At 41.4% G+C, this 18,328-nt stretch overlaps 1 protein-coding gene across 6 annotated transcripts in view; it reads right to left on the bottom strand.

Annotated features, from left to right (window-relative positions):
* The window catches only part of ABI3BP (ABI family member 3 binding protein), a 127,876-nt gene extending 114,986 nt beyond the window's left edge, over nt 1–12,890 (bottom strand). For all 6 annotated transcript variants that reach the window (XM_053970119.1, XM_053970122.1, XM_053970121.1 and 3 more), the window contains exon 1: nt 12,774–12,890. In XM_053970119.1, coding sequence (XP_053826094.1) covers nt 12,774–12,852 — 79 coding nt within the window. In that variant the 5' untranslated portion in view covers nt 12,853–12,890. The remainder of the gene's footprint in view (nt 1–12,773) is intronic.
* Between the last annotated feature and the right edge of the window lie 5,438 nt (nt 12,891–18,328).

Below are 18,328 nucleotides of genomic sequence, written 5' to 3'. Positions count from 1 at the left end.
ACAAGGTGGTCATACTTTAGAGCTGATCAGCTGAATAAAATCAAAGACTTTCTTTAATAACCTCTCCTCAGTAGGAAAAGCTCAACAAAACACTAAGAACTTGAGCAGGTGAAGATTTCAAATGCTGTTGGACTTTCTCTGCCCATAAACTTCAAATGTATTGAAGCAATTGGTATCAAAGATAATAGACCTTAATGCAGGAAGTCTCTTATACCTGTGTTCATGAGCAGGCAGTGCATTATCACTGCCATTGCCTACTCAGTGGCAGGCAGTGTTTGGCATCTCCCTTCCGCCACCTTCCACTTACAAGTATCAGTGCATTTTTTGAAGAGTTGAAAATCGAAGGCATCATAAAAAACAGTGTCTGGAACTGCAGACACCTTTGCATCCATGAGAAGAGTGAGGACACTACAATCCAGGATGTTGGTGTTTATTACTGAGTGCACAGGCAATCTGCTACATGGGTTACTGTGTACCCAGGTTGTAGTGAGGGACTCATTCCCTACAGCCAATTTGAAGTCTGTTCCTTACATGTGATCACCATTTATTATACCACAATATGTAAATTTTTTTTCACTCTGTGACTGCACATCTGGGGATCTTTTGAAACACTTTGGGAGGAATCATTCAAAATAAGAATATCAAAATAACCAACAGCAAGAAAGTATAAGTTCTACTGTGTAGAATTTATTAAGGCAGCTCCAAATCAACAGTTAAAAAAACCTCAAGCAGTAATAAATTGAAATTTGCATGTTTATCTGCACTAATAGAACAAAATAGGTAATCAAACAATGAAATCCTCTTCTCTGATAAGTATTAACTTATTTGCCATAATCCAAGCAAATGAAAGAGCAAGTCTTTAGCTGAGTATTCTGTAACATTGGGTTAGATGATTTTAAAGCTAACTTTGTTTTACCTCCTTCTCTGATTACACACATGGTTATTTTTTAGGGACAAACCTGCTTAAAAATAGTAGTATTTAGACAGCTAGGAGGATTTACAAGCTGTAGTAACAGAATAAATTTGAAATGTACTTCCAATCCTTTAGTTGTAAATTAATCTATAAGTCTCAGAATCCCCAACTTGTCTAGGTATGTTTCAAAATTGTTACCTTCTCTATTTTAAATCCGAAGAAATGGATCTCAGTCCTTTTATGCACTAGTTCTCACTTTTAAAAGTTCTCTTATCACTAATGGATAAATACATAGAGCACTGCAAAACAGACCATCTTGGTAAATTCAGGAAAAAATCACATTCAATGACTCAAGGTACGGAATATATTACCCAGAAAAGAAGCCTGAGAAAATAGGAGTCATTGAGCTTGGAGGAAAAGTACATAGATAGATATGAATACAGTATCCAAATACATATGGCAAACAAAGCCCTGAGGAAAAGCAGTATAAATTATTTCTACTCCATATTTGGAGCAGACTGCAGCAAGGAATATATCTACAAGGAGCTACACTCTAGAACAAACTGTCTTGGGAATAAGAACAAGGTGGTCAAAATGAGTTCAGGAAGTCTATTTCAGCCCTATGTTTCCTTGTAAAAAATTACTATTTTTTTTCAATTGAAGGCTACTACTTTTGTTCTGCACATCTAAATATACACCATAAAGCCTCAAGGAGAGATGCCCTCCTCAGTGCACCACATGAATCCCGGTATCCTGCTTCCCATCTCTAACACATAGAAAATGAAAATCCAATAAGGCATGGCCTTTTCAGTATATGAATAAGCATAAGAGAATTGACAGGGAGAAGTAAGATTATTTTATTATGTGAGAAGAGAAAAATATCTCAGTGCAATTGATTGAGTAAAGGCAAGAAGGATCATCCAGGAAACCGCAAGCTGTTGTCCCTAGCCTCAGTCACCGGGAACAGTCACACCTGTGCACATGATGAACAAGAAGGTGATTTGGAACAGCCAGAGCAAATTTACCAAGACCAGGCTGTCTGGCAAAGCTTGCTGCCTTCTGTAATGTTATTCCTGGCTTTGCATACAATGGGAAAGGGATGAACAACATTTACTTCAACTTTGGCACAATTTCCACAGGTATCCTTCCTGTCAGACTGGAGAAATGCAGACTGGATGCCTACATTACAGGGGAGATGGAAATCTCGGCTCAAAGAATAGCAGTCAGTGCTTAAAAGTCCCAAGTCCCTTTAGATACCTCTTTGACATTGCTTAAGAAGCTCTTTCTGGTTCTTGAGCAACATCCAGTGTAATTCCTATACTCATTTCAGAGAGGGAGAATGTTTTGTGCTTTGTGTACACTTGGGAAAGAACTTGGGTCATGGAAAAGAGTAGAGGCAGATGAGTTGTCCATAATGACCTGCTTTGGAATTGAAGGGAAACAAACAACATGCAGAAGCCCATTCAGAAATAGGTGACATTCTGTTTATAAGTCCCCCACTATGCTGAGTATAGTCAAAGCAAGAATCTTTAAAATAATATGCAAAAAGATGGAAATGGAATGGGATTATCCACTTTCTGAAGTCACAATGGTTTTCCACTTCCAGCATTGCAACCTGCATATGATTACACAAAATACATGTGTTCTCTGCTCAAAATAACACCCAAGACATAGAGGACTTCAAATAGAGCAAGGATTAATTGCTCTGAATGTCACTTGGCAAAGGTGCTTGCAATATTCTGTGTTAACTTTGGAATAAATTCCCCACTTTTAAGAAGCAGACAGATGATAAAGCAATTAAATATCTGAAGCACGCATAAGAATTCTTCGGCAGCGTTGTATATCAAATGCTAAACTCAGAGAGAGGAAGAAAACTCTGTCAGTAACAAAAGCAGTACTGAAATATTAAATTCTATTGTGCTTGAACAACTATGATTTGGGCTAGTCAATGGAGTTAAGTCTGTCAACAAAGCTTTTAGCCAGTTACTTTCCTTTGGTTTAGAAAGCTGTAGACACAAACAAACAAACAAAATGTAAATTTTTTTAAAATTGCCCTATGTTTCCAAAAGAGTAGTCAAAATAAAGTGGTATCACTTACGCTCCTGGTCTCCAAACTGAACGTTCTCACACATGTCTATGACACTTGCTGGATACAGCCCAGTCCTATAAGGATTGATTCCAACTGCACATAGTTTTTCCAGCTGGAAAATGTACCTCATCTTGCACCATTAGATGAGACAGATCTCAGGACTGATGACCTGGCTTCTTACTACTACTCTAAAATAAACCGAACAAAAACCCCAACAGATTAAGAAAAATCAGAGGTGATCCTTTTAATCTTCTTCTATATTGTTCCACATTTTGAGTATGCAAAGATCAAAGGAAAAATTCTACAGTTCAAACACATCTGGAGAAAAGAAGCAACAAATTGCCAGTACATCTTTAATTTTAAAAAGTACTAATAAATGCTTCATAAGTTTAGATTGTATTATTGAATTCCTAAATTTGACAGAAATTTTTCAGCTCTATGTACACATTGTGAGCAAGAAGCATTGTTAACTCATCTTAAGAAAACTAAAATATGAAGTAAATGGTTCTAAATGAGTGGACTAGAGAAAATAATGGTCACCAAGCTTAATGAGTATACAACATGTAAAATAAAAGCTATGTCTATGATCAAGCGAGTACTAAGATAAGACAAATACTTATTTTTTATAATGAAGGTGTTTCATCTTTTCTCCCACATATTTCCCTTCCTACCCAGGACATGGCATAGAATTCATGTTCGCCACCTATATTTCCAAATTCTTTACCTGTAACATCACCTGCTCTATTTTCACCATGTTGCCTTTTATCTACAGAGATGAAAGAAAGCTGCAGGAAGTAATCTCTCCTTCCAACCTATCTTTCTATGTCTGTATTATTTTTTAAAATAAATTCTCCAGCCAGTGCTTCATTGAAAGAAAAATGCCAATAATGAATACTATCAGCTACACAAAAGGAAGGCTTATGAACATTTTGGGGTGGGATAGGGGCACATACATCTATGCACAAAACCATCAGCTAAGCAAACTTTGTAGGCCTGACTTTGCATTTTCACTTGTGCTTTTCTCAGGCATTTATCCAAATGCTCATGGAGAATTTATGGTATGTAGGAAGCTGTGTCTCTCTCATTACCAATCTTGTAACCCAGTGTGCAGTAGATTACATTCATTCCCAAGGAATGCTCTCTGACTTCAGAGTGTATTAAGCACATAAATAATGCTTCACGACTTCAGAGCTTTTAAATGAGATGGTCTTCCCTGTGCCAGTTTTTTTTTTTTTTTTTTTTTTGACAACTGACAAGTGTTTTAATACTACAAAAACAAATTATTGGAAAAAAATCCAGAAGGGGCAGGTCATGGAAAAAATTATTCACAATGCCTGAAGTTTCAACAGGGCATAAATGAGATTATCTATTCCCTATATGTAACTTTTCTACATCCTTAATTCTACGAGCAACTTCAAATAAGTACAATAATAGCATATGATCTCCCTTGCTAATTGCTGTAAGCATTTCTGAGTGGAAAGGGAACACAATAAACATCTGTTACATTACTGAGAAACTGCTTTCTAAGAATTCATGGCTGTACATTAACAACATACTACTGCTTTTATCAACTGCTATTTGATCACATTACCAAAATTGTGAGAGTACAGGGGATTGATGAGAGTGTGAAAGATTAAAAGAGATATTTTTTGATGTAATGCATTTACCAAAAGCAAATGAGCAAGATCCCACACTGCCTTTGTGAGTGCATGTGTATGCCTCAGTGTACTAGAGAGTCTGTGTGAATTCACACTCATGACAAAAGTGCAAGGTGCGTAAAGATTTTCCAATGGAGCAAAAATCCCCAAATCTGCCAATAATTCAAAAGAATTTCTTTAGCTAGAATTAATTGCATAATTAGTATTTTAACCTTTTGGGAAAGAAATCTTATTTATGTTGACATAGACTTGATTAACAAAGGACATAAATCACCTTCAACTCCATAACACTGAGTTACATCAGATGTACCAGCTGCTAAGGAGCACTGAATAACCAACACAAGCAAGAAGACATTTCTATTAGAATTGCCAGGTTTTGTGTTCCTCTTAACTAAACCAAAGAACAGGAAGGAATGTTGATAAGATGCAGTATTGGTGCTTGTCAGATCATAGCTAAAAGCTGGTGCTCATTTGTAAGGTAGCAAGTGATGAGCTGTCACTGTGGATCAATTTCATAGTCATGTCCACACAGTAAATGTCTCTTAACTAGCTTTATGACAAAAGAAGGAGACCTATTGATTCAAGCTGAATAGAAAACCTCACCACTTTTACTTGAGTCAGCTCTTCATCAAACTAAGGGGATTCATGGTTCTTAAGCCTGACTGCAGCCACTTCCCTGACTGTGAAATAAGTTGCACACTGTGCTATAAATAAAATCTGCCCTGCCATTTAATCCAACTACTTCAGTGTTTGCATGAGCCACAGAATGGAATTCTGCCAAAATGTTCAGGTCAAACAGTAGAGTTTTCTTTCTATTATTTGTACCCCAGAGCTCAATTTCTTATCAACTTTCAGACTATTGCACCCATGCCTTTGCTTTCAGCGTATGTTTGTTTATGTTGTACAGACACTGAGATTTCAAAAGAACAGTGATAAGCGATAAAGCCTGAAAGTCCTCTAATTTTCTCAGTGTGCATTTTTCTTGTTCATGTATAGGCTTGAACTGTGGTAATGGGGTAACCTAAAATGTCAGAAAATGTTTTAACTTCGAAGTCAGAAAATTATCTTCTGGGATATTTCAAGCATGCATATTTGTATTTTTGAACCAACCACAATTTCATGTGTTCTAAAATTACTCCAGAGTTCCAGCCCAGAAAGAAAAATTAAAGCGAATAATTAATATAAAACAGATATTTTTATAAATATTAATTTATATTAATTATATTAATTATAAAACAGATATTACAAGCAGCTGAAAAAAGAACAGTCTTTTCCAAATGTGAGTTTAAAAATAATGTTATTCCACATACACTCTCAGTCCTTTAAAATTGGCCAGGTTCCCAAAGTATTAATTATGTAAACTCATATCAAGCATTCTGTGGCCATTTATAGATTCATAAACTAATGACACGACCGCAGGTGATTGGAAAGAATCTTTTCCCACTGTACTGAATTGTGCTGTTCTTAAGCAGATTTTAAGAATAATGCAAAACCTTAGAACTATATAAAAATATAAAATAAAATAAAATAAAAAATATAAAAATAGCCCTAAAAAATCCCCTCATACTTTGACAATCCATTTTGCCATCAACTCTTCAGCTTGAGAAAGAGTATAGAATTACAATTTCTTTTTAAGAACATACAGTGTTCTTAAAGAAAAAGAAAAATGCCAATAATGCATACCAATGCCAATAATGAATGTGCTAGCCCTAGTGTTAGCACACCCCATACACACAAAATAAAAAAAAATCAAATCATATGCAGAGGTTTAGGCACTTCATTAAGCTGGGTTTTATCAAAGTGGATTTATTCACATGAAGCCCTGATGACATGTTTGTTCAAGGTAAACAGTATTTATATAAGAGCCATTGCTACAATTAGCCTAAGAACAATTATTATTGCAATCACTTCATTTATTTTTCTTCCAGAAGATGCTCTAAATAATACTAAATTATTGCAAAGTGATAGACCTCCGCAACAAATCTAAAGCATTTTAGAGAACACAGGTTATATTTTGTCTTCCAACCTCTGAACAAGTGCCATAAAGCTTCCCTCCAGACTGGGAGAAAAGTAGTTTTCCTCCTACAAAAAAGCATTCCCTACCTCCCTGCCTTTAGGTCTAGAATCTTCATAACTCGAGCCCCAACTCTTTACCAGCATTTTATTCAGCAGCTCTGAATGGGTGCAGACTCTGTGTTGATAATCTTAATGCAACCATCCTTCCATAACCTTGCCTGGATTCCTGCACACTTTGATGACATCACTTTGGTGAAGCAGTGAGTGCAAAAACATTCCATTCTGGTGACCATAACTACAATCATGACTTCATGAACAGTACAAAATCACTTGGTGGTTCAAAACTTGACCTGTGTTTTCTTCACCTTGATATGACACACACTGGCTTGCTCAAGTGAGGAGGTTTAGAGTTGACATAGCCAGAGTAAAATGGCACATGACTGTTATGCTTTGAGGGATGGCAGTACTGGAATAGTTGGTCCTGTCCTTGCCCATACAAAAGTTTAGTTCATGATGCTGCCAGTAGTCATCTTCACAACCACCACTCTCACAACACAATAAGGCAAATACATATCTCACAAAGCAAACTAGCATTACATACATGCTGTCCTGTATTGTAAAAAAACAATTTTTAACTAAGACCATTTGAACTAAGGCCTGTCAAGCAAGTCTGAGTAGGATCTGGCCTGTTTCCAGCTGCCCTTTTCCACTTGGGAAGACACTGCAGACCAGGCTGTTAAGCTAAGGGCACCTATTTCAGGCTGCAGGCTGTCCAGAACACGAATACCTGCTTCTTTTCTCAACAGGATTCACCATGCTAGTCAGAAGGACTCCAACTGGCTTCTGCAAAAAGGCAGTAGTCAAGAACTCTCCACAGCAACAAATTTGTCTTGCTCACAAACAATTTCAAGTCCGCACTTGAATTCCCCCAAGGAAAATAAATCCAATAAGAGTTGCATGAACAGTCCTGACTATGGCAGGTCACTGCTAGCCATTTTTTCCCCCTGGAGCAGACAGAGGTTTTTGTTTCCACACACAGTGTGCAGTACACACCTGGTGAGTCCAAAAGGTCCAAAGAAGCCTCAAACCCATTGTCCATTTACTGTATCATCAGTCAACAGACACAGACTATACCATCCATCCAGAGTTGGTCTGGCTCCACAGCAGCAGCAGGATTTAGCCTACAGCTCTCCCCTGAAGTGAATTATGTAGCTTGCCCTTCTGGAACAGCTAGAGTCAGAGGTTATATGAAGGAGGGCTGAAAAATAGAGTTCAAAAAGGGATACTTGTGAACACGAAAATTATAATGAAGAGGTGGAAGGTTACACAGATTATCCAGCAGTGACATCATTTTGGAGGTGTTCATATGTAGTGGAATTTAATTCTGGCAGAATCCACCCATATGCATCATCACAATGTTGCACCACTGTTTGTGCCAATACAAAAATGGAATTCTGGTATTACAGATTATCTTTGAACTCAGAAGCCTGACACTCAGTACTGGGTTTTGATATGTTTATGTGCAAGCCTAGGACACAACTGTCTGCGTGATAAGATAAATTTGATTAAATGAACTGCTATAATTGTTACATTCTTACAGTCTATTTTCACTCTGAGCAAGAATCAGCCAAATTTGCCATGACATATCTAGTTACTGAAAACCCTTGTCACTCTATTACACCAGCTAAAGGATCCCTTTTAAATTTCCTGTTGGACTTGACACTTATGTGCCATTAAATATAAGAAAATATTTCACAAAAAAAAAAAAAAAAAAAAAAAACCAAATTAATTTTGCACTTCTTTTTCCAGACACAACAAAAAATGAAGTTCAATAATTTAGTTCAAACTGGTTCTTCTTCATAAGAACATTTTTTAAAAGTTAATGCATTGTGCATTTTGATAAATAGTTCCCAGAAAGATGTTTGATAAACCATGGGGATAGTAACATATAAACCACATGTCATTTCAATCCTTTCGTGATATTTTAATATGCCAGCTTCACTGCATGCTCAAAACCCCACAACTTCCAGGAGACTTTTCCCTGTCTTCAGTTTTTGCCCTGCCACCCTACAGCTACCAAAAGGGTGATTCTGGCAGGAAGGGACAGGGCAGCACAAAAATTTAAAGTTTGGCTGTTGCAATATAATAACTGTGATACATTGAAATAACTCTACATTGTTTTAACTGTTTGACACTAGTAAATGAAAACACATGCTCTGCTTAGTAAGATGTATTACGTAACATAGCATAGCCAGCAAACTTAGCTAGGAATAAAATTAGTCTACTCCTTTTCTCAAATGTCAAAGTTTGGGAGTCTACTGTAAATACAGCATTCACTCTAAAAGAGATGTCAGTTATAATTACCTTAAGTACAAATATTAGTTAGTAGCTATCTAAAATATCAGACCAAACATATTCAGTACTTCCAAACAAAGAAACAAATCCTCAGTGCAAAACAATTCTTTTTCCCACTTAACCCCACTGCTGACAACTGCAGATACAAGGAAGTTTTGGATCTGGTTTTCCCTACAGGAGTCTGTAAATCAGGCTTTTTCACATGGCCCCCTAAGAAATGTCAAGTCCATATTCTTTTTCCCTAAGAAGACAGCAAACAGGAGAAAGCCAAATTAGGGTTTCCTGAGCCCTTCCTGGACAGCAGAGTAGCATAGGCCTGAGTCCTGGAAAGTAGAACCAGGATGGACCTGAATTCCACTGTACCTGATGACTAATTCAAATAGTAGGAAAACCACAGTGGTCAGAAACATGTCAAAAAATCCGTGGGGGAAAAAAAAAAAAAACCACCAGAAAAACATTCAGACTTTTTTTTTTTTTAATTACTTCCTAAAATTGAAATTTTATAAGAAGAGATCAACCCCAAATTCTTTTCAGCTCTAACAAAGTAAAACAGAACATGAAGATAGACAAAAGCTATCAGAAACAGAGAATGTAGTGAAAAACCACATATCCATGTGCCTCTGTGCTGTAACTGGAAAGTCGAGTGACAAAATAAAAAACATGAAATGCTGCTTTACCAAACACTAAGAACTTATTCTTCAGCTGTTCCTTCAACAATTGTATCAACTCCAACTGGAAAGATGACAGTGAAACACGGTTTATAAGGCAGCACAATCTCGTGGAGTATGTCCTGTAACTTGTTTGTTCTGGATTCTGTGGCTTTGTTTTCTCATCTGTCTCAGATCCAGGATGCTCTGCTTACCAACTCATTCTCTAAAGACAACTCTTTTTGTCTGTACTTAATTCCTGTCTAGAGAGACAACACTGAGCTCTTTAAGAATGGAACTTTTCTGTTATGCAGAACCATAAAAATTAGAGCATGTTTCCATCCATCAATAAAGCACAATAGTGTTGAACTTCAGAATCATATATGTTGGATGGCACTGGCATAATGGCATAATAAGAGAGACAAAAACAAGAAGAAAAATTCTAGTTAGAAGAAAACTTTAGAAGCTAGACAAAGTTGAACGGACAGCTGCTGAAATACTGGATGAAATGTCATCTGTAATGGTACCAGCATCTCTCACTGTGCTGTTCTGTGATCCTTCACTCAGTATCCAAAGGCACTGACTGCAGAATTTTCTTAGCAAGTGATCCCCCAGATGAAACACAAACATAAGTGTGAAAAACCCACTGCCTTCATACTAAAACACACTACCCACCAGCCTTCCTTTCCAAATTATATTGTGTTTCCTTATTATTATTATTCCTCCAACAATACCTTAATCTTTGAAGTTAAAACAATGAAAGAATTCATTAATAAAAAACACTCTTTTGAGAACAGCAATAATATTTTCTTTTTCATCCTAGTAAAACACACACGTGTGGAGGTGAAAGTACAAAAATATATGGGAAAAGGGAGCAATTTGTGTTCCAGCCTCCTGACCAGCCCATTTGCACACAGTCTCTCAAACAGCTCTGGAAGTCACTGTACTGGCTCTGTTCCTTTGCAGCTGCAGGAGGCAAGATGTTCCTTCCACCTTGTACCAGTGAAAGGAAATCCCAGTCCACGAGACATGGGGTCAGTGTTTCACCTCTGGGAGAGAAGATTTGTGCACTAGAATTGCAAAGTGCTGGAAAGAAGGGCAAGATTTACTCTGATAACCTGTTTCCACAAGTACCTGCACCACCAGAAAGCAAGTTTGGCTAGATTGCGCTCTCCTTCAAGTTATGAACTTGATTCCATTGTTCTCCAGAGAGCAAGAGTGACTCTGAAACCTCAGTTACATACTTTGGGACTTAAAGAGCACAGAAGTTCACTGGAATTTAAGCTTACATAGCAAGGCAGAGAAGCCCTCTTAAAACAGAATATTACCAGTACATATTTTCATTTTTAAACCTCTTTAAGATCTACATATAGTCTTTGCTTACAAAAAAAGTCTGTAGTCCCTATCAAACAAGACAATGCTGTAGAAGGCAATCCTTTGAACATTTCCAGATAGCAGCTAAGTACTAATACACTTACTTTTTCAATGCAATTCTTTGTAAAGAGTAACTGGAGAGGCAGCTACAAACAAAATAATTTGACTGATGTTTCTACACTGCAAGGGGAGAATCTTAAAAAATATATTTCACTGAAAAGAAATTAAGTTTCCACCTGCAGCTTTATGCATTTGGCAAACAGAACTTCACTTCTGCAATGTTATTTTAGGACAGAAAAAATGCATGCCAAAGTTAATCTTGCAGTGGATTAGAAGCTTTGTCTGAGCATAAACTTAGAGCCACTATTCTACAGTAGTGAGCAGAAAGTCCAGTGAAGCCATTTAAAAAAGACAAGTACTGGAAAAGTTCCTTCCCTCAGTCCAGGCAATACATACAGGATTCCTGTCTGGTCAACATAATCCTCTCTTAAGTCCTTTTTTCGCAAAACTAAATTCTTAGAGTTAGTTTGACTTGAACTGCATATCTGTTACTCAGAGACTACACACTGTTCCACTATTACTAGTATACAGAAAACTCCACATTGGCTCCAGAAGATGAGATTAAAAGAAAGATAATTTCAAAAGAATGTCATCTTATGGAAGAAAGAAAAATAATGAAATTCTAAAAAAAAAAAAAAAGTCTCCTAAGGAGGGATGGGGGTGAAAAAAATTACCTCAACTCCCCAAAATACCTTTAGGTTTCCCTTCTATGAAAGAGAATCTCCTAGGAATCCCTCAAAGTGCTTATTTATTAATAAATATTCTCATAACTAAATCACAGGTTCGTCTAAATGTCAGTGGCTGCAGGAGAATGCAGATATAAAATGCATTACAAAGCACAGTGGACTCAGGCAAGCACTTCCACAAAGTGAGAGCAATATGTGCAGTACAGAAACAGTTGTGAAACTGCTGCCTTAATGCCAAGGCACTATGAACTGTTTTACCATCCAGATAGAGAAATATTATTTTAATTTTATGCTATGACTGCTCTTCCTGCAGTAAGCAATAAAATACTATTAAAATACCAATGTTATGTGTGTCATATAACCAAGGAGAAGAAGAGATCACTGCCAGCTTCGCAAATCTACTGTACTTCCAGACTCTGGGAGAAAGGAATGGTTAAACAAATATTCACACAGGTTTGGAGTGGTTTTTCTACTTGTATACATTTTAATCAATCATATTTCTCTCCCTCAAAATGCACACAAGCTGACCTACACTAATCAATGCCTACTGAATTGTTAAGGATAGATATAAAGGGAAAGTATACAAGTTCTTTCAAAGACAAAACTGAAATCTTCCACCAGCAACACAGGGTGCTTCCAAGTCACATTGTCTTTAAGATACTAAACCACAGACCTGCACAGTGCTGTCCAAATAACTATAAAATTATTAAAGACAGTAACTTTGTCATGATAATTCTCACTAGAGTCATAAGATACCATGAAAATTTTTAAGCTTATTTTATTCAAGAGCTTTAAGGTTGCTGTTATACCTGGTTTTGCCCTTTTCCCTGACCTTCTTTCATCTTGGCTGTTACCTTTAATCATTCCTAACATGTTGAAAGCAAATTTCCATAACAAAATATGAGCTTTAAAAACCCCTAAGTCCCACAAGAGAAAAACAAACAAACCCCCAGAAAGTTGTTCATAGCTACTTGCCTCTGGGCAATGTCTGAGTATTTCCCAGGTTTAGTGCAATATATCCACAGAAAAGAAGACAGACAAATCTTGACATCATGGTCACAAACCCAACCTCGCACTGGGAATGGCTCTGACAGGTATCACACAGAAGTACTGCAGCTGCATTTAAGTGAACCGTTCTCTCTGTGACAAGAGGCAGCAACACTTCGACACGAGCTTAGTTTACACAGTGGGAGGAGACACGATGACATCATTCACTCCCACTGCAAAATGAGAATTAGCATAAAAAAATATTATCAGGCTCCCCCAGCAATAATCTTCTGGGGTTTGTTATAAGATCTTTTCCACCACTAAGGGTAAGACATCACCATTTCATTACTTATATTTCATGAATATAAAATCATGAATATCAAACTTTCTATTAATGGAAAACTGATTTGAGAGACATTTTCACTGTTTTGTCCAAGAGAGCTGGACTTAAACTGCAAAAACAGCATTTGCAGTACTCGGAGAACTGTTTGCTATATTGACCTCAGTAGTTTTGCAATCTCAACATTTTTCTTAAGGTTAATTCAGGCTACTTGTGGCTTTCATCCAGGCAAAATAAATTCTAGTTTAATTTGATGTGACATTAAAAACAGACATTGTAAATATTTATTCAGCAAAAGAACTGGACTTGAAAAATCTAAATGTCACTTTTTCACTTGTATCTAGTGTTGGCAATTTAAAAATACTTTATAATTTTCCCTTTCATAAGTGTCTGGTGAGTTAATGGGTACAATGCACATTGAAAGGAATAAAGCAACACTTTTCATTCCAGGGAGACCTTCTCACCAGTTACTCCAGTTACCAGTTTTTCTACTTTAGGTAGAAAAGAAGTTCAATTTTTCCATTAAAAGCTGTTGCATTCTATGTTTACAATGAGCCAAGTAAGCACAGCATTTGGTCCCACTCACAAGTGAGAAAATGGGAAGGAAAGGGTAAAGCAGAAGAAAAGGAAGAATTTAGTCTCAGTATCTGAAAAAGTTTCCAAAGTTTCTATTCAACTAAGTAGTGGTAGCTCTCTCTCTCTCTCCCTCAAAATAAAAACCCCAAACCCAAACAAGGAACAACCCAACAAACAAAGAAAACCCAAAACAGTCCCTAAGGGAAAAAAAAAATGACACAAAAAAAATCGAACCAAAATCAAACCCAAAAGAACCATCAACAACGAAACCTAAACATAGATCTTGCTTACAATATGTGAAGTTCTTCAGTAGGCTTTGTCTGCTCCCACTCCTTGCTTGACAGGACCTGACATTGTTCTGCTTCCATAGTGTTTATAAGCAGGGAAAATCCCAAAGCTCATACCTGGGTTAGAAACTAGTAGTTTTAAATAGAAAGGTAATATCTTGAAGCATACAGGAACATTTCTTAAAGATCAGATTCATCGTGTATTTAAAAAGGCCCCGTGTTTGCCATAGTTCAATTCACAACAGAAACCAGCAATCATTGTCTTAGAAACAAACCTGAGGAATTTCAAGCTCTTCTAATCAATATGGACAACACACAGCTATAACAAAACCAGCTGGACTATGGGAATGTGTTCCAGACTCATCATACTATCTGAATTAGGACATAAGGAAGCGCACTTATTATTCACTAACTCAAATCTGGGAAGAGCAACTTGAAAGTCAATATTTGAGACAGACCCCAAAACACTGTTACCTGAAGGATCTTTGGGAGGATTCAGATCTTGAATATAAACACTCTGAGCAGGTAAATGAGACAGGTACTGCAGGGACTGCTGGGCTCCAAGACAGTTTGGATGGGTGGTAACGAAGGATCTCTGAAGCCCGGTCTTTAGAGCATATGGTTTATTGTAAACGATGAAGGGCCCTGCTTAGAGTTGCTAGCCGCAACTCGTGGCAGGCCCAGGGAGAGCAGGAAGAGAGAGAGAGAGAGAGAGAGAGAGTGACAGGTGGGTGTCCCAGCAGGAGGGTCCCAGAGAGAGAGCGTCCAGTCCCTCGGCCACACCTTATCAGGGGGCTTCAAGGTGGGCTGGGACAGGACTTGGGCCAATGGGGTTACAGACATCTGATACTTCAGGGGAGGGTTACAGGTATGGGATGAACCACACATTGAGGGGTGATACAGAACATTCCATTTGACCTTAGGATCTATCAGAAGGGGGGATTGTTTCCAGCTTGGCTGCATTATTGTTTTCGAGATGCTCAGTGATCAAGGTTTGGTATTTCAAACCTCGTTTTCATCTCGATATCTGTATTCTCTGATTCTTTTGCCAGGCCATCATATTTATAGGGCCTTGCTATTTCATCTTCCCCAACATCTCCCCCGTTCTGATGAACAACTAAGATGTTAGATACTGTCTTACTCATTATGTTCTGCACACACTGAAGTATACAGGGTACTGCTACTAAAACTACAATTATCACTATCAGGATAATCAAACCTACTTTACAGAGTTCCTTTAGCCAGGGTGCAAAGCTCCAACCATCAAACAAATTGTCTAGCCAGGATGGATAGACAGATGGTATCAGAGCCTGAAGACTTGGCTAAAGCAACCCAGACATTTGTATTTGATTGACTTACAGGTAAAGCTTCACTACAAAAACTAAAACAAAAGAACAAAAGCAACATGCACGCGCACAAACGATAAAACTTCATTCTTTTCTTGAGCTGTTCCTGGCAGATCACTTTCTCCTGATGATTCTGTGCACCTCAGGTCTGGGTGCTTGCTTCTTGGTTTGTACTTGTGGAAGTACTGGCTGATGTGAGGGTGTCAGCGGGCTTTGATGTGTGGTAGGGCTTCACGTTCTTTGCTGGGACCCACTTAAGTCCTCCACGTGTGGAAACACATGCAAACCCCTTTCCCCATGTTATAAGATTGTATGGTCCTTCTATTTGTCGTGAATCTAAGTTTTTAATCAAAACTGGGGGTTGCTCTTTTAGTTTTGCTTTTTTGTTGTTCAAAAAGTGTCTGTACGTGGGGGGGTCAGGCTCTTCTGCAGAGCTATTTAGAAAATTGTAAACATACAGAGCCTTATTCAGCCTCCTTTGAGGTGCAGCCAGGTCTTTTCCCCCTTTCTGTTGATCTAAAATGCGTTTCAAGGTTTGATGTGTTCTTTCTATTATACCTTGACTCGTGGGAGAGTAAGGAATGCCAAATGTATGGCGAACACCCCAGTCATTCAGGAACGCAGCTAATTCTTGTGAAGCATATGAAGGGCCATTATCTGTTTTGATTTCTTGGGGGACACCCAAATAGGAGAAAGCTTGTGAAAAATGCTGGCAGACATGCTTAGCTGTTTCTCCTGTATTTGTCAAAGTGGCTGTCACATTCAACCCTCCCCCTTCTCGTTGCACGGTTTGTGTGCTTGGTTGTAGTCCAGTCCTGCTTGGGTCAGGTGCAGGATGCGGTGGCAGCGGCAGGGACGCGGGGGGAGGAGGCACGGTACCCGGTGGCGATGGAGGCAGGTGAAGGGTGGCTGGAGGCTGCGTCTGCGCAGGAGCTGCTGATGGCTGTAGTGTTGGGGTTTCCAGAGGCTGTGCGAGGCGCGCTGCAGTGGGGGCTACTTGTGATGAGGCTGTAGCAGACTCCGGCTGGGCTGGTGGTGTGGGCGGAGACACTTGTAGATGCGGTGATCCCGGAAGTTGTGGCGACGCGGACTGGTGTCCTGCGGCTGGAATTGGGAGCGGTGGTGCTGGCGTGGGAGGGCACAGTGATGTCGGCTGGGGGTAGACTGCAGCATGGAGCGTGTGGGAGCCGGGAGGCTGGATCAAAGGCGTGGCGGAGGCGGCGTGGGGGGGCGGCAGTGTCGCAGTGTGAGGCAGGACTTCCGAGGGTCGCAGGGACTGCGCATGCGGGGGGCGTGTCACGGGGTCCGCGTGGTGAGGCATCATGGCGGCCGCCTCGGGGAGCGCAGCAGGGATCGTGTCTGTGGCCACAGAAGGGAACGGCAGGGCGTCGCCGCCCACAGGAGGTGGCAGCGCCATGGTGTGGAGCCCCGGAGCGCCACTGCGCGATGGGGGCGGGTTGGGCCGCGGCAGCGCCGCGGCGCTCCGAGCCGGCAGCGGCGCCGGAAGCAGGGGTGCGGTGGGGGGTGTAGGGGCAGAGGACTGGGCTGCTGTCGCGGTTCCGGCGGTGGCCGCGGTCCCCAGCGCAGCTGCAGCGGCAGCAGGAGCGGGAGGGCTGGCTAGGGATCGCCGTGGAGCGGGGACAGGGCGCGGAGGGCTAGCCGGCGTCTGTGCCGCGGAGCTGAGCTGCTGGCAGCTCGCAAGCTGGGCTGGGGCAGGGACCGGGCGGTCGGGGAGGCACGGGACCACAGCAGTGGGCATGTCTGAGGGGGGGCGGTGACAACGGTGGGGGAGCCACCGCGCAGGAGGCGCGGGGCGGCTTGGTGGGCTGGACCGCTCCATCCCACAGCACAAAGGACGCTGTCGTGGTCAGCACGGTAGATCCGGAATCGGCAAAAGGCACCGGCGGCAAAGAAGTGGCGGATGCCTGCGGGAAGTCAGGCAGCGCCGGCGCCGCGGCAGCGAGGGGAACCTGCACTGTTTGCAGAAACGTGGCCACGTGATTCTGCAGGAGGCCGGCGATGGCGGCAGCCACAGACGCACAGCACATGGCTGGGGGAGCAGCGGGACTCGCGGGGGGGAGGGGGGGGGTACAGCCGCGGTCACGGGGGGAGGGGGGTGCGGGGCCGGTGCAGCGCCAGCAGCGGGAGGTGTTGCCGCGATCACATTGCTGGGCGGGCTCGCTGGGGCGGAGGCGGGGGAGGGGCCCGACCTGGAGCAGGGGGGGCGAACCGCGGCAACCGGAACGGCAGGGGTGAGCGGAGTGGGGGATGCGGGGATGGAGGGAGCAGCGGGAGGGGCCGCGGGGTCCGGTGGGGGGGCTTGAGCAGCGGGTGCCGCGATCACGAGGGCGGGGGGAGGGGCCGCGGGCGCCGCAGCCGCGTGGCGCGGGGGGGAGGCGGTGGGTGTGCCCCGCTGCGGACTCGCGGCAGCATGGAGGGGATTTTCAGGGACAGCATGGCCAGGCTGAGCAGCTGCCGCGGGCTTCTGCTGTGCAGCAAACAGCTCAACCAATGCTCTGCATGCCGGGAGGAGGTGAACGCCAGTCAAATCCCGGCGTGAAATGTCATTAAAGAGTCTATTTCCAACTGAGTCACAAAAGTCTCTGGTAAAGACGGCTGAACGGTTCGCATTCGGGAAATTAACTAGAGTCCATTCTAAAAGGTTTTTTAACTCTTGCTTAGGTAAAGTACTGTTACTGCAGCGTAAAGAATGCTTAAGTTCCTTATAGAGATCCCGATCAGGGGCAGAGTGGGATTGTCCCATTTTTACACCAGTGTAGCTCACCTCGATATCTCAGGGGCAGGGTCCTCACTCAGAACTCCGACGTGGGGGGCTGGCCAGGCACTCCAGTCGGCGCTCAGGACTCTGCTTGAGGTCCCCCTCAGAGCTCCGGTTTCAGGCGTCGCTCAGGAACGTCTTTCCGTGCTCGGGGCCTCCAGACTCCACTCAGAGCTTCAGTGCAGGCAGTGCAGAGCAGTGCTCGCCTGTGCTCG

Source organism: Vidua macroura, chromosome 2 (genome assembly GCF_024509145.1).
Source record: "Vidua macroura isolate BioBank_ID:100142 chromosome 2, ASM2450914v1, whole genome shotgun sequence".
In the NCBI taxonomy this organism is placed as follows: Eukaryota; Metazoa; Chordata; class Aves; order Passeriformes; family Viduidae; genus Vidua; species Vidua macroura.
This window is presented reverse-complemented; position numbering and strand designations above follow the sequence as displayed.